This window comes from Pleurodeles waltl, chromosome 9 (genome assembly GCF_031143425.1).
Source record: "Pleurodeles waltl isolate 20211129_DDA chromosome 9, aPleWal1.hap1.20221129, whole genome shotgun sequence".
NCBI lineage: Eukaryota > Metazoa > Chordata > Amphibia > Caudata > Salamandridae > Pleurodeles > Pleurodeles waltl.
The window spans coordinates 1,157,554,755-1,157,571,440 of NC_090448.1; the positions used below are offsets into that span (position 1 = coordinate 1,157,554,755).

A 16,686-nucleotide genomic window follows, 5' to 3' on the forward strand; every position below is an offset into this window, starting at 1 on the left:
AGTGTGATGGTTAGTAGTTGTGTTGGCAGGGGCAACGGGTGGTGCAGGATGCAGTGGCCTCAGGAGGAGGGCTCTGGCACACCTCTTTTTGCAAATTAAGCACTGGTGCTTGCTATGTGTTTATACTGAATGTGCTTTCATGTGTTTTAAGTTCTTCGAGGAAGGGCATGTGCTGTCTCTTTAAGAATAACCTAGATATTCAGGAAAGGGGATGCACTATCTCTTTAAATATATTCATGTCCTAGAGACAAGAAAGTAGTATTATTTTAGAAGTATGTTTTGATCAAGGAAGAGTGTGTAAAACCACCTTAAATATGTTTACAGCCTTCAGAGGTGAAAGTAAAATTTATTTAATCATGTCAGCAGTTTTGCAGAAAAGAGAGAGTTCTGTCCCTTTAAGAACCACAGGAGTAAGCTTTATGGAAGAGTAAAGATAACTTCCTTCACATATGTGTTCAGGTTCCTCAGTTCCATGTACTTCGGGGTTAAGAAATGACTTTCCTTACCTATACTTAGAAATTCTTTATTTCTTTCTTGTAGAAGGAACAGCATCACCCCTTTAAATGTTCTTGCTTGGGAACAGTTTCTGTAATAGGGGCAGCACATTTTTAATGTAACAAATGTTGAAAAATATCAAATTCTTCATGTATGACTCAGCCCTCTCCTTTTCAAAATTTTCCAGGTAAGACCCAGTATTATCAAAGAAAACTGTAAAGCTCTCCAGCAGAGAAGGGTCGTACCCTCCCCATGAACAATTACATAAAACATAAAGGGGCAGATTTAAGAGCCCCTTGCGCCATATATCGCCACGTTAGCGCCATTTGTTTCCACTAATTTGGCGATATTGTGGCAAAAACACCACGCCATATTTACAAAGGGGCACAGTGCATGCATTGCGCCACTTTGTAACCTCTTGTGCCACATTAGAGGGGCCGAAATATGGTGCAAAGAAATCTAAAAGATTTCTTTGCATGATTTTTTGGGGCATTTTTAACACCTGCTCAGAGCACTCTTTAAAAGGGGACGCACCACTGGTTACAATGGGCCCCTGTGTACTGTTCAGGGTTAGCGCCAACATTTTGGCACTAACCTTGAACAGTACATCAATAGCGTCAAAAATTCGAACACTATTGCCCCCTACTCTGCACCATGGTGCACTGTATTTTAAATATGGCACACACATGGTGGCGGTAGTGGGATGCTAAGGGTCGCAAGAAAAGTGGCGCTGCAATGAGTGCTGCGCCACGTTTATTAGATCTGCCCCAAAATATGTTACAAAAAAGGTATTTCTCTGGGGTGCGGGTCTGTGGTTGACAAAACTGAAGCTTTACAGATTTGTTGACGTACTGTCCCGTTAAGGGCACCACAGAGAAACGTATGCCCTGCACCTCTGTCAGTGCTGCAAGGATGTGTGGGGGGTCCCTGGCATCAACGCATGTACTGCTGCCCCTCCCCTGTGCCCAGTAGCCCACTCACAGCTCTGCCAGTGATGAGGGAAGCTGACAGGTCTGACAGTGTCAGTCAGGACTGACAGCCTTGCGTCTTCTGCGCCCTCAGTCCGCGCACGCAGCAGGCACCTGAGGTGGTGTCTTTGGGGGACCCATTGACAGTGAAATTGAACAGACTCTGGTGGAGCCAGGAAGAGCAGAAGTGTACGTCGTCTCTTTGAGTGACATGAATCTGTTTGCAGGTCTGCCTTGCACGGATTATCCTATGTAGGTTGACAGTACTGCACTGCACTTTACTCACTGGGGAAGCTGTGCACTTTATTTACTGGGGAGCCTGTACACTTTATTCACTAGGGAAGCTGCACACTTTATTCACTGGGGTGCTTGTGCGCTTTACTAACTGGGGAGCCAGTGCACTTTACTCACTGGAGAGCTGTGCACTTTACCCACTGGGAAACCTGTGCACTTTACTCACTGGAGAGCCTACACACTTTACTCACTGGAGAGTTTGTACACTTTACTCACTGGGGAGCCTGTGCACTTTATTTACTGGTGAGCCTGTACACTTTACTCACTGGGGAGGCTGTGCACTTTACTCACTGGGGAACTTGTGCACTTTACTAACTGGGGGTCCTGTGTGCTTCACTCGCTGGGGAGCCTGTGTGTTCTACTCAGTGGGGAGCCTGTGCGCTTTACTCAGTGGGGAGTCTGTGCACTTTAAGCACTGGGAAGCCTGTGCGCTTTACTCACCGAGGAGCCTGTGTGCTGCACTCACTGGGGAGATGGTGTACTTTATTCACTGGGGAGCCTGTGCACTCTACTCACTGGGGATCCTATGCGCTGCACTCACTGTGGAGACGGTGCACCTTACTCACTGGGGTGCAATAAGTCTAACCACTGGTAGCTGCTCTGGGTAATATCCCAACCCATGGTTATTTTGCACCCCACCCCACCTCAGCTTAGACCCAGCCATATGCAAATCACCCTTGGCCCTGCTACAATAGGAACAGTCCAGCCCGAACTGCCAGGCCAGGTCCTTTCCTGGGACCAGCACTCATGACTGGGCCATGCTTGCAGATTTTCCCCAACAGTAAGTGGCATTTGCCGTCTTTTGGCACCAGGCTGCCCATTGTGTGCCAGCACAGGAGGAAAGGACAGGAATGTGTCCTATTCCTTAAATACGGCGCATTCCTGCCATTTCCGAGTGAGGCAGTGGAGCTTAGCAAAGTGCCTTGCTATGCCGCTCTGTGCCACTTTTTCAAATACTGGCCCCTGGTCTCCAAAATTGGAACCGACCCTCTGGGGTGTGTGATCTCCAGATGCGGACTAGAGTAGATGACTCCAATCAGTGGATTACGAGCTACCAGTAGCTTCCAGACACCTTCAGAGTAGCTTGTGGTCCCAAGTTTATTTTTAAACACGCACAGGGTCACATTTTCCGTTTTAAAGTTAATGGAAGGCTGTGTTTATTTTACATTATTATCATCAGGCTGCAGATAGCAGGGCCTGATAATGAGTAGTGCTGGAGTCAGACTTATGGGCCAGGCTGGGGCACAGAGGTGAAGAACTGAAGCACTGAGGTATTTAACTCTTTAAATAAAAGTCCTTTCAACTCAATATTGGAGGGTGAGAACAAAATAATGTTTCTGAATGCTATTAAATAGGAGAAATTTAAAAAGAAGTTATCTTAATGATTAATTTAACTCTTCATTTTAATTTTCTCCCATTTCAAAGTGTCACACTTACATACAGCAGCCCTCTTGCTCCCAGTTGCGAGTAAACATGGCAGCCCTGTCATGGTGCCCCTAGTCAAAGTATTTTGTTCAAGCCATGGTATCTGGCACTATGGACATTAGGCTTAAAGTCAGTGAAGCTGGGCGTGGGTGCTTCTGGTGAAAATGTGTGAGTCGTTTAGCCTTCCATAGCTCACAAAGATTTTCACTGAGCATCAGTAGATCTCACTGCAGAAAAGGTTGGAGACCCCTGGATTAGATATTCCAAATAAAACAGGGCGCTCCGGGTAAGGTTTCCAAAATCTGATGCAGTGCTCCAGGTATGGTCTGAGGACTGGTCTGACGCAGTGCTCCAGGTATGGTCTCAGGACTGGTCTGATGCAGTGCTCCAGGTATGGTCCCAGGACTGGTCTGATGCAGTGCTCCAGGTATGGTTCAGGACTGGTCTGATGCAGTGCTCCAGGTATGGTCCCAGGATTGGTCTGACACAGTGCTCCAGCCATGATCTCAGGACTGGTCTGAAGCAGTGCTCCAGGTATGGTATTAGGACTGGTCTGATGCAGTGCTCCAGGTATGGTCTGAGGACTGGTCTGACGCAGTACTCCAGGTATGGTCCCAGGACTGGTCTGACACAGTGCTCCAGCCATGATCTCAGGACTGGTCTGAAGCAGTGCTCCAGGTATGGTCCAGGACTGGTCTGACGCAGTGCTCCAGGTATGGTCGCAGGACTGGTCTGATGCAGTGCTCCAGGTATGGTTCAGGACTGGTCTGACGCAGTGCTCCAGGTATGGTCCCAGGATTGGTCTGACACAGTGCTCCAGCCATGATCTCAGGACTGGTCTGAAGCAGTGCTCCAGGTATAGTATTAGGACTGGTCTGATGCAGTGCTCCAGGTATGGCCTGAGGACTGGTCTGACACAGTTCTCCAGGTATGGTCCCAGGATTGGTCTGACACAGTGCTCCAGCCATGATCTCAGGACTGGTCTGAAGCAGTGCTCCAGGTATGGTCCAGGACTGGTCTGACGCAGTGCTCCAGGTATGGTCTCAGCACTGGTCTGATGCAGTGCTCCAGGTATGGTCTGAGGACTGGTCTGACGCAGTACTCCAGGTATGGTCCCAGGACTGGTCTGATGCAGTACTCCAGGTATGGTCCCAGGATTGGTCTGACACAGTGCTCCAGCCATGATCTCGGGACTGGTCTGAAGCAGTGCTCCAGGTATGGTCTCAGGACTGGTCTGAAGCAGTCCTCCAGGTATGGTCCCAGGACTGATCTGATGCATTGCTTCGGGTATGGTCCCAGGACTGGTCTGTCGCAGTGCTCCAGGTATGGTCCAGGACTGGTCTGACGCAGTGCTCCAGGTATGGTCTGAGGACTGGTCTGACGCAGTGCTCCAGGCATGGTCTCAGGAGTGGTCTGACACAGTGCTCCAGGTATGGTCTGAGGACTGGTCTGACGCAGTGCTCCAGGTATGGTCCAGGACTGGTCTGAACCAGTGCTCCAGGCATGGTCTCAGGACTGGTCTGACAGTGCTCCAGCCATGGTCACAGGAGTGGTCTGACACAGTGCTCCAGGCATGGTCTCAGGACTGGTCTGACGCAGTGCTCCTGGCATGGTCTCAGGAGTGGTCTGACACAGTGCTCAAGGTATGGTCTGAGGACTGTTCTGACGCAGTGCTCCAGGTATGGTCTAGGACTGGTCTGAACCAGTGCTCCAGGTATGGTCTGAGGACTGGTCTGACACAGTGCTCCAGCCATGGTCACAGGAGTGGTCTGACACAGTGCTCCAGGCATGGTCTCAGGACTGGTCTGACGCAGTGCTCCAGGCATGGTCTCAGGAGTGGTCTGACACAGTGCTCCAGGTATGGTCTGAGGACTGGTCTGACGCAGTGCTCCAGGTATGGTCCAGGACTGGTCTGAACCAGTGCTCCAGGTATGGTCTGAGGACTGGTCTGACACAGTGCTCCAGCCATGGTCACAGGAGTGGTCTGACACAGTGCTCCAGGCATGGTCTCAGGACTGGTCTGACGCAGTGCTCCAGGCATGGTCTCAGGAGTGGTCTATATAATCACAAAAGGTGTGGGGTAGTGGGAAGAGGGGGTAAGACTGGGTTAGTCTTTTAACCAGTGTCTGGTTATTTAAGGTTGCTTGATATGGGGTGCTGTGTTGACCTATAGGAATGACGGGGGATTTTCCTTTACGGACTAGGTGGTCTCACACACATAGTAGTGTCATGCTTCATCATATGACCACCTAGCCCCACCTAAGTAAGATGATACTACTCAGGCGGACTCGACCTCTGGTTAAAAGAACCAGAGGGAGTGCTGAAATTAAGTTGACTGGATAATTACAGTGATCCAGAGGGGGTAATAAAATTACCTAACATGTCACCGGTGGCTCTTGTTAGTTTTAATAGTGGTGCATGTTGGTAAGACTAAAACTAAGGGGAAAAGGCTCGTTGGAGGATAATGTCTCTTGGAGTCTAAAAGGGGTTGTACATGACCAACATGTTTCTGCCCTCACTAAGTGCTGGTAGGTCAGGGGCATTCGTCAGGGTCGGAGCACGTGTGATAAGGACGGTGCTCAAAGTAAACGTGTGTGTCCTACCTGAACAGGTAGTTCACGGTGGGGTAGGCCCCGGAGCTGGGGGCGTATTGCCTCTGGTCTGGCTGGAACCGGGGGGGGGTGGGTTTTCCCTTGTAGTCACACTCACGCCAAAGGGAATACCATGGGGGTTACCTACGTGCCGGAGCCAGGCCACTCAGGAGTGGTCTGACACAGTGCTCCAGGTATGGTCTGAGGACTGGTCTGACGCAGTGCTCCAGGTATGGTCCAGGACTGGTCTGAACCAGTGCTCCAGGTATGGTCTGAGGACTGGTCTGACACAGTGCTCCAGCCATGGTCACAGGAGTGGTCTGACGCAGTGCTCCAGGCATGGTCTCAGGACTGGTCTGACACAGTGCTCCAGGCATGGTCTCAGGACTGGTCTGATGCAGTGCTCCAGGCATGGTCTCAGGAGTGGTCTGACACAGTGCTCCAGGTATGGTCTGAGGACTGGTCTGACGCAGTGCTCCAGGTATGGTCCAGGACTGGTCTGAACCAGTGCTCCAGGTATGGTCTGGGGACTGGTCTGACACAGTGCTCCAGCCATGGTCACAGGAGTGGTCTGACACAGTACTCCAGGCATGGTCTCAGGACTGGTCTGACGCAGTGCTCCAGGCATGGTCTCAGGAGTGGTCTGACACAGTGCTCCAGGTATGGTCTCAGAACTGGTCTGACACAGTGCTCCAACCATGGTCACAGGAGTGGTCTGACGCAGTGCTCCAGGCATGGTCTCAGGAGTGGTCAGACACAGTGCTCCAGGTATGGTCTCAGAACTGGTCTGACGCAGTGCTCCAGGTATGGTCTGAGGACTGGTCTGACACAGTGCTCCAGGTATGGTCTCAGAACTGGTCTGACACAGTGCTCCAGCCATGGTCACAGGAGTGGTCTGACACAGTGCTCCAGGCATGGTCTCAGGACTGGTCTGACGCAGTGCTCCAGGCATGGTCTCAGGAGTGGTCTGACGCAGTGCTCCAGGCATGGTCTCAGGAGTGGTCTGACACAGTGCTCCAGGTATGGTCTCAGAACTGGTCTGACGCAGTGCTCCAGGTATGGTCTGAGGACTGGTCTGACACAGTGCTCCAGGTATGGTCTCAGAACTGGACATATCATTACAAATAATGCTTCGATCGTGTGATTGTGGAGCTAGAAACAATGCCTTGGCTTTGGCCCAAAACCCAGACGCACTCCTCCATGTCTGGTGTGTAAAATGTTGCCAAATGTTTCAGGCGTGACCTTCGGAGCTTGACACGGTGCTCCCCCCGCCCCCCTTCACAGCCGGGCACAGTACCTGCGTGATGGCCCCCGCGGCCGGCTCTATCCAGTGCAAAGTGACTGGCTGTGTACTTCTTTGCCTCATTAAAAAAGCTCTGTAAATACAAGTCAGAAGCTGGCATTTCATTTCAGGTCTCAGGGGGGTGTCTCTCCGACCAGCCCTGCCCTCCGTGTTCTCCCAGTTCGCAAAGAAGTAATGTCCCTTTAAAACAGTCTCAGAGAAAACATTTGCTCGGCTTGGATGGCTCTTAACACAGCCCATATCATTTCTACCCCACTTAATTACATAACATATTTTATGCTTCATAAGCAATTACACTGATGGGGTAATACAGACGGGCTTCACCTCTTGATTTGATTACGCAGCCAGACAATATGGTGCGTCGGTGGCTTCTCGCCGGGCCCTGGGCGGGCTGCCGAGCTGCACAGGGCGAGGGGGCGGCCCGGCCTGCCTGCCCCTTCAAGGGCTCTGCGATCTCCTGGTAATCACGGCCCGCGCTCTACTTAACAAAGTGACGGCCTAAGCCTGCAGATTAGCCGCTTACAGCCTCAAAACATCTGTTCGCCTTTCCTAGTATCCGAGGTTACAGCGAGGTGAGGGCAGCTCCCTGGACGGACACTGTAAATATATTGGAGCTGCCTTGTAAAGGCAGAAAACTGATCTCTTTAAGTAGAGGGAGGGCGCTGGAAACGTGAGCCCTTGAATGGGGGATTGAGCTAGGAAGTCGGGTGAGAGCCCCCACTCGACCCCCCCCTCCACTAAAAGTGGCCTGCCATGGATGTCTAGACATTTGTTGCAGCCTTAATGTCAGTCCTGTTTTATGATTTACAAGCAGGATGCACTGAGCATGTCCTGTCACCTTTCTGCCACCCCTGACCTCTGAACCCTTGTAATCCCGCGAGAGCAGTGCGGCGGGAACTGCAACCCTCTCTCCCCTCCAAGTTGGCTTGGATATGTCCCAGCAGTCCCTGTGACTAGAAGGGCCCTGAGAGCCCTCTGCCTACATGTATACCGGGAGGGTCGTGGTGGGGGGGGGGGGGGGGGGGCGCGTTTGTGGGGCACAGCGGGGGTAGCATGGGATACACAGCCCCCCTGCCAGGCCGCTGCCTGTCTGACTAGTAACTGGGCCCTTCCTTGTTTAGTGCACTGTGGCTGTCAGCCAGGGCACAGGAGTGTGCAGGCCCCTCAAACTGCAGGGACCTGTGCCCCCCTCATCACTGCCCCGTGCCCGCCAGCCTGCGTGTGTGTGTATGTATGTATATATTTATTTATGGGATATTATATAGCGCTGACATTACCCAGAGGTGTCAGAGCGCTTTACAATAGAGCGAAGAAAGTTACATGAGAAATCGAGTGTAAGAGGGCATTAGGAGACCATATGTAAAGCTATTACGGTTACTCATGGTGAGAGTTACGTATTTACAAATTACATATTAATTACAGGTTGCACATTTGGAAAAAGTTAAGGAGTTTCAGGTGACATAAATATTACCTACTTACCGGGTTAAATACAAGTTAAGTTACAGAGTTGTAGTACTCGAGAATGTTACGCAACAGTCCGGGTCATGGCATTACATGTGAGGGCATATGCCTGGTGGGGGGCATCAGTGAGGAGTGTTACTGAGGGAAAGAAGTCTGTGCGGGCTCCTCACACTGCTGCGGCCTGCCCGTGTCGGTGAGTCCAGAGTGTAGGTCTGTGTAGCCCCATCACTCTGAAGGGACTCATACCCCCTCGATACAGCCCGCTGCATGTCAGGCAGTAGTGTAAGAAAACTTGAAGGGGTCCGCCTGCAAAGTACATCGAGGGGTACTTCCCCCGACCCAGTCAGGAGCTCTCACACGTACACAGTTTACTGTGCTGAGGGGGACCCTGAGAGCTCAGGCCGGGGCTTTTGTTACGCTAGTGATTAGTGGTCCAGATCGGCACTGGCCTCTCACCCAGCGGGTAGCTGTGTACCCCCATTACAGCCCTGCTACCCGCATCCCCAGGGTGCAGGTGTGTTCTGGCCCCTCCTTAAGCTGAAACATCTACCCCTCCCCCTCGCACACCTCACTGCATTCATTCTGCCTGTGAGTCCTGGGTTCAGCATTCCCCACTCTGTTGTGACCTCTACCCCCTTCTTTGCAGCCCAGGTGGAAGGACTGCATCTGACCATCACTCTTCTGGCCCCTTTGCCAATTGCTGGGCCCGGGTATAACTCTGTACAGCCCCTCCCTCTGATCAGATCCTTGCCCTGTCCTTAAAGCCCACTGCAGGGCCCGTTGCCCACCTGTTGCATGCCTTTTGCCTGCTAGCCTTTTGTGCTGGTCTGTGCAGGCCCCGCGCTGCCAGACCTCTTATCTCCTCATTCTAGCTCACTGCTAGGGCTCCAGGGCCCTCATTACCTCCCTGCTTCCTGCTGAACAAAGGTCTGGGTGGCTGCCTTTTCTGTACAAGGAGGTGACCTCTTACAAATGATGGCCGGAGTGGGTGTCTTCTCTGAGTCTTGTGGCAACCTCTTATAAATGAAAAGTGGTGGTCTACTCTGGGAGATGTGACAACCTCTTATAAATGTTGGCTGGAGTGGTTCTCTACTCTGGGAGATGTGACAACCTCTCATAAATGATGGCTGGAGTGGTTCTCTACTCTGGGAGATGTGACAACCTCTCATAAATGATGGCTGGAGGGGTTGTCTTCTCTGGGAAATGTGACAACCTCCTATAAATGATGGCTGGAGGGGTTGTCTTCATTGGGAGATGTGACAACCTCTCATAAATGATGGCAGGAGTGGTTGTCTTCTCTGGGAGATGTGACAACCTCTTATACATAATGATTGGAGGGGTTGTCTTCTCTGGGAGATGTGACAACCTTTTATAAATGATGGCTGGAGGGGTTGTCTTCTCTGGGAGATGTGACAACCTCTTATAAATGATTCCTGCAGTGGTTGCCTTCTCTGGAAGATGTTGAAACCTCCTATAAATGATGGCTGGAGGGGTTGTCTTCTCTGGGAGATGTGACAACCTCTTATAAATGATGGCTGGAGGGGTTGTCTTCTCTGGGAGATGTGTCAACCTCCAATGAATGATGGCTGGAGGGGTTATCTTCTCTGGGAGATGTGACAACCTCTTATAAATGATTCCTGCAGTGGTTGCCTTCTCTGGAAGATGTTAAAACCTCCTATAAATGATGGCTGGAGGGGTTGTCTTCTCTGGGAGATGTGACAACCTCTTATAAATGATGGCTGGAGGGGTTGTCTTCTCTGGGAGATGTGTCAACCTCCAATGAATGATGGCTGGAGGGGTTATCTTCTCTGGGAGATGTGACAACCTCTTATAAATGATTCCTGCAGTGGTTGCCTTCTCTGGAAGATGTTGAAACCTCCTATAAATGATGGCTGGAGGGGTTTTCTTCTCTGGGAGGGGTGGCGTCCTCTTATGAATGGTGGCTGGAGGGGTTGTTTTCTCCATGAGAAGTGGCCACTTCCTCTGAATTGTGGCTCTGTGGTTCTCTTATCCGTGGCAAACAATTCTGGATGTCTGCCGGAATGGCTGCCTCCGTTGACTAGTGGCCTCTAGAAACGGTGACTGTTCTGGTTGTGCCCTCTTGAGTGGGGTGGTGACATCCTGTAGATGATACCTTGATCAGTTTTCTCCCCTGACATGATGTTAAGTATCATCATCATGTCAACTTTACTAGAGGACAAAGCACATTTTATGCCTTAAAAACAAACTGCGAGTTTCCAAACAATGGTCGGCTGTCTAAGAGCTATAGAGGGGATTTTTTTAATGAAAAAGAATAAAAGCTATTTTTACATTACAGTGGTTGAAAATAAGTTATTATTTCTTTATTTCTATTAACGTGCAAATGGGTGTTGTATTGCTTTTTTTTTTGTTGTTGTTTTTTTTTTTTTTTTTTTTTTTTTTGTAAACCGACAGTGGGCTCTCAGCTTCCTTATTCTATCTGAAATAATAAAACGTGGAGTTCAGCCTGGTTTTGTTAAAAGTACACAAATCCTTTAGGAAAGGGTAACAGTTGTGTGAGGGGGTTGGCACCAGTTGTTGGTGATGGTTGCCTCTCTGAGACCTGTAGTGTCACAGCGCAGGTCAGAGACGCACTGTTCAATCCGGATCTATTGAAGATCACAGAGAGTAGTCCTTGTCATAGTAGTGTCCTTGAGTAGTGACTGTGTAAAGGGTGTCTGCGGCACAGAGCCCTCGTGCCCCATGAGGCCCTCAAGCAAGTTACCCCAGGGGTGTGGCCCCTTCCCAGTGGACATCTGGCTTAACCTTGGCAACTCACCTGGCAAAGGAAAGCACGATGTTCCTATGTCATCTTGTAGGAAACCCTTCTGCATGGACACCAGAAGTCCCAATTCTGGTGTATCGAGGGAGCCCCTGACTTGAGGTGTGGTTTGTAGGCCTGAGAAGAGGGGCCATGCCTGAGAAGAAGGGACCATGCCTTAGAAGATGGGACCATGCTTGAGAAGATGGGACCATACCTTAGAAGATGGGACCATGCTTGAGAAGATGGGACCATGCCTGAGAAGATGGGACCATGCCTGAGAAGACAGGGCCATGCCTTAGAAGACAGGGCCATGCCTTAGAAGACAGGGCCATGCCTTAGAAGACGGGCCATGCCTTAGAAGATGGGACCATGCTTGAGAAGATGGGGCCATGCCTTTGCCTCTGTGAACTGTCTGACATGAGGATTCAGGGCGTTCTCCCGGGAGCAACCGTCCTGCTGGCATCTTCTGCACAACCACTTGACCTTATAAATGCAACAGGATGTCTCCTATTGTGACACTAACTTGGACCACTGCTGTGGTGTGGCAGTGAAAGGTGGTGTGACCAGGTTTTGAGGTCACCATGAGTTTCACTTCATAAAACATTAGGGGCATATTTATAAGATGGTGGGGTGGGGCAGGAAGTAATTTTGCTGCACTTCCCTACGCCACAGGGAAAGGGCAGGAATGCATCGTATTTGCAAAATACGGTGCCTTTCTGTCCTTTCGTCCTGTGTTGGCGCTCTTTTGTCTGCCTAGCACCAATGCAGGCACCCTTGCACTGTGGTGCAAAGGTGCCTTTGTTGCATGCAGGATTGGTTTTGTGCAGGAAGGGACACCTTCCTGCACAAAAGCAATGCGTGGGGCAATACAGCAACTTGTGTTGCCTTGGCTTATTCCATATCTATGAGGCCATGAAAAACCATGCAAAGTGGCTTTGTGTAGCCTCATAGATATGGATCTGCACTCTGCGCTGCCCGAGCGTAAAAAAACAGACACTCTTGTGACGCACGCGGCTTCTAAATATGCCCCTGAATGTAAATTTTTTGGGACCAGTCACAGCCCCTGGAGGATAATTAGCCTTTGAGTCCTCACTCGAGCCAGGGCTTTCAGTTGAAGTGCGGTACAGGGTACACAGATGACTTACAGTAATTTAAAACCCCTTGTTACCAGGTTTTGTTGTTTGTTAAAACCGTGTCGATGGCATGAGAGGCGAAGCTAAACAGCCTAGCACCAAATCAAACTTACCTGTGGATATTAAACCACAGTACACAGAAAGCACTCGCAAGACACCATTCGTCACTGTTCCACGATTAGGTTGTGTCCAGGGCCAAGGATAGCACTTTGTATCTTCCTTCAGTGAGGCGTCTCCTCACCTCTGTAAAGGTCAGAATGGCAAGCTTAAAAGTGACCTGCAAGCCCTGTGGTAGCCAAGGCACGAGTGACTACATGTGTGTCAGTATCCAAGTAAATTCCTTCTCCACCAACAATATCCTCTGCCAAGTCTAAGTGGTGGGTCTGCATGTTTGACCTTTTCACAGCCGAAACGTGTTGACACAAATGAATGAACCAATGATTTGAAGCCTTCAGATGAATAAAAAGCTGCCGTGGGCCACTGAGACCCAAGAGATGGCAAGACTCCTTGATTATAATAGCAAGCTGAGGTTTCATAGATAAGCAGTGTTCAGGCAGTGCTCCAACATCAGGAACCAGGTTTTGTGGCGATCAAAAACCCAATGCTAATATTACAGTGAGATATGTTGTGATTGTCACTTGTTTTCATTTTGACTGTTGGATGTGTATATATAACCTCTCAGCTGTGTGCATTTATAGACTGTTTTTTAATTTGATTTTTTTATTTGGCCTTTTTTGTTAGTATAGTTCATTTTTTACCTTGATAGTAACCCTCTTTTTATCCTTTTGCCTACTACCGTACCAGGGACAATTAAGATCACCTTGTGCACACCCCTCCCCCTAGTTTATTCTGTAGTACCCCCTCAGATACTAATATTTTTGTTTCTGCAAATTCAATGTTTAATCATTTTGTAAAGAAAAAAAGAAACTGGAATCTTGTTTAATCACTTTCTTTTTCTTTAGGTCTGCAAGGCATGCCGGGGGATTACGGACCGACCGGGGGGCCGCTGGGCCGGAGTATGGCGCAGTCAAGTTACACTCCTTCCCAGATGACCCCGCACCCCTCTCAGTTGCGACATGGACCCCCAATGCATCCGTATTTGCCAAGCCACCCCCATCATCGCCAGGCCATGGTGCTGCACGGAGGACTCCCTGCCCATCCTGGAATGACTATATCTGCGCAAAGCCCCTCTCTGCTGAATTCTGTTGACCCTGGCTTTGGCGGACAGTTGATGGACATCCATGCCTAACTGTTCATGGGAACTCAAGGGAAATAAAGAACATATTTTCAGACATTTGAGCTTTGACCAGATGTTGACACTTAAAAAAAAGAAATTCCAGACAGCTGTGATTTATTTTTTACTTTTGTCATTTTTTCAACAACAGAGGACCAACTTTAAACCAAGAACACAAATGTGAATTCCTGGGCTTACAAAGATGAATTAAGTCCTTGGAAAGTTCCTCTGGAAAAAAGGAAAAACCAGAAAGAGAGAGTAAAAAAAGACTCAAAGAGTTTAAAACTACTGTAGTATATAAACATAGGGACTAAGTTAACTTGTATATTTCTTTCATCACACGAGTTTTGTTGCCTCAAAATAGTTTTAGAAGAAAGAAACGGATCCTTGTTTTTTCCACACTATGTGTGTTGTTCCCAAAAGATGACTGTGTTTTGGTTCAGCAGCAGAAGTCTCCATCCCAGAAAGACTACCGTCTGCTTGGCCAGTGAGCATAAAACTGAAAAGCAAACAAATAAAAAAATCAACAAATGCCGAAAGTGATATGCATCTGGATCTCGCGCCTCACGCCACAGTCCATTTCTAAAAAATGCTGGGAGAGCTCTTTCATCGATCCATGAAATGTGCTCTAACTTTCAAAGCCCTCAAAGAGGACGACAACCCCTTTGTTTTTTTCTTAAGGCCTGGCCTCCTCTTCTACAGAGCTGACATGAAATTAGTTGGAGACAAGCAGGAAGCTTTTTCCAGGAGCTCTGAGCCAAGGCTTTGGACAAAGAACAAACCCAAGTGTTTTTAAGTAACCCTTATTCAGTTCTTAATATTGACACTGGTCCTTGCGCCAAAATAAAAGCAGCCATCGAACTTTTATCGTGAACTCCAAGTTTGACAGGGTGAGTGGGGTGTATGTGTGCGTGTGTGCGTGCTTGAGTGACAGAGCGTGGAAGTTAGGGAAACTGTAACAAACTTCGTACAGAGTTCGCCCTGTTAATTGTTCCATGTTAGATATTATATGTGTTTACCTCAATTGAAAAAAAGAATGTTTTTGCTAGTATCCGATCTGCTGTGGAATTGGTATTGTATGTCCAGAAATTCTTCCTTTCTCAGCACGTGTTCCTCATTAGAAACGAAAAATGCTGTTACCTTTAAGCTTCGTCAAAAATTTACATTAAAATACTTGTATGAGGACTGTGACGTTACGTTTTAAAAAAAGGTGTTAAGTCACAAAATGCGGTAATAAATATTTCATTTTTTGATTTTTTTCGTTGGGCTTCTTTTGCATTTTTTTTTTATTTTCTTGCCTGTGGTATCGTTTATGTTTTGAGGTGCCTTGCTTTCTTTGCACTCGTGTGTACATAACTCTGTATTAAAAACAAATGTGACAACAGAATTATTTGAAAAGGACTCTCTGTTGAGAAATAGATGAAACAGTCTAAGCCCTGGAATAATATAGACTTGTAGAATGTCTGATAAAGTCGTAAGCACTAAATTGTTCCGAATTACAAAATTGTAATTTGCCTTAGATGAATGAATACCCTAAGTACAAGTTTTTAAATCACTACATAGATTTAAATTGTTCACTGCAGGAAAGAGAACAGTTGTTGAAAATATCATCGTGGCGGTTTGTATAACAAATAATTTGTTCATTTTAATTGGCGTTTTGGGAAGTGGTCTCTAGTTCTTAAAACTAAGGGGAAAAGGTACTGGACAATAAGAAAAAGAATGAAAAAATAAAATGTCAGTATTGTGATATTTGAGGCTACCAGTCACACCGGGACTTTCCTGATAATAGCCTTTATTGGCCCACCTCACGGAACAGAACACAAAAACCTGCTACATTAAAAAAAATTATTATTATGCTAGAAAACACGAACTAGTTAAGGTGAAAGTTTGCTTCTTTTAAACGAAAAAAACAAGTATTTCTACTAAAACCTGCTCAGTCCGCCCCGGTGCATTGAAGTCGGGCTCTGTGGACGAAGAAAGTCACATTTCCTCCTGTTCTCTCGTTTGAAATTTTAATGCGATTCAATTATACCGAAAAAGATCTCCTATTGCGTGGACCATTTAAAAAAAAACCGACATATTCTAATTTCGGGAAATCCATCAAGTATTAATGTTGCCAACGGAAGGCATTATATATTTTTTTTATTAATTAGCATTTTAATGACTTGCACTCTTCGAGATGCGGGGATGCTGATGGGAAGTGTGTAAAATTAGGGCATTTCGAGGCTCTGACGGGGTGTTGAGTGGCAGGTCGGGGTACCGCAGAATTACAAGTGTTTGCTGATCGCGCTTAAAAACCAGATTCATTGATAGAATTGTCAGCGGGGGGTCGGGGGGGGGGGGCAGATCAAGTAACCTGAATTAGCGACAATTTTTACAAAAACGCTACAGGTTATTCGAAACTTACATCCATCAAGCGCAATATTTGAATAAACACGGGAGACACCTTTATGGATGAAACATTCCCCAAATATTTAAAAAAATAATGGGGGCTGTTCTACAAATACGAGTGTCGGTCCCTCGGACACCTTTGCACCCGTTCACAAGCTAGAAATGTGTATCGACCTGAAAGTTTGTCGCAGTTTGCACACAAGCTAGAAATATGTCGCGCCCCGGTACACGTTTTCACACGCACAGGTTATCGGTAGGTCTGTAGAGAGGACTGTAGGGGAAGCCTTGTGTGCCCGTATACGAGCATCTGTGCGTGCCACGGCTACCAACGGGTACACAGGCGTGTGCAAAGCATGAAAGGTGCGCGTACGCGTCTGCCACAGATCACACGTTTCTAAGGAGCCGTCGCCGTCAGAACGCGTCGGTGTTCTGTTTATCCGGTGAGCGTCGTTCTAGAAAGAAGTTCACGTCAATATTTAAAGGCTATTATAGCACGTGCGCTAATGAAAACATGTATATCTGATTCTATCTGTATGAATGCGTGCATGTGTTAATACGTGAATAGAAATGCGTGCATTGATCGCATACATTTAGGTGCATCTTTTGGGA

At 48.1% G+C, this 16,686-nt stretch overlaps 1 protein-coding gene across 19 annotated transcripts in view; it reads left to right on the top strand.

The window, feature by feature from the left end:
- MEIS2 (Meis homeobox 2) overlaps positions 1-14,946 on the top strand; it is a 299,653-nt gene extending 284,707 nt beyond the window's left edge. For all 19 annotated transcript variants that reach the window (XM_069209023.1, XM_069209015.1, XM_069209016.1 and 16 more), the window contains one exon: positions 13,415-14,946. Coding sequence is in view for 8 of the 19 variants with exons in the window: in XM_069209015.1 (XP_069065116.1) it covers positions 13,415-13,701 (287 nt within the window). In the remaining 11 variants the exon portion in view is untranslated. The remainder of the gene's footprint in view (positions 1-13,414) is intronic.
- Positions 14,947-16,686: the final 1,740 nt, after the last annotated feature.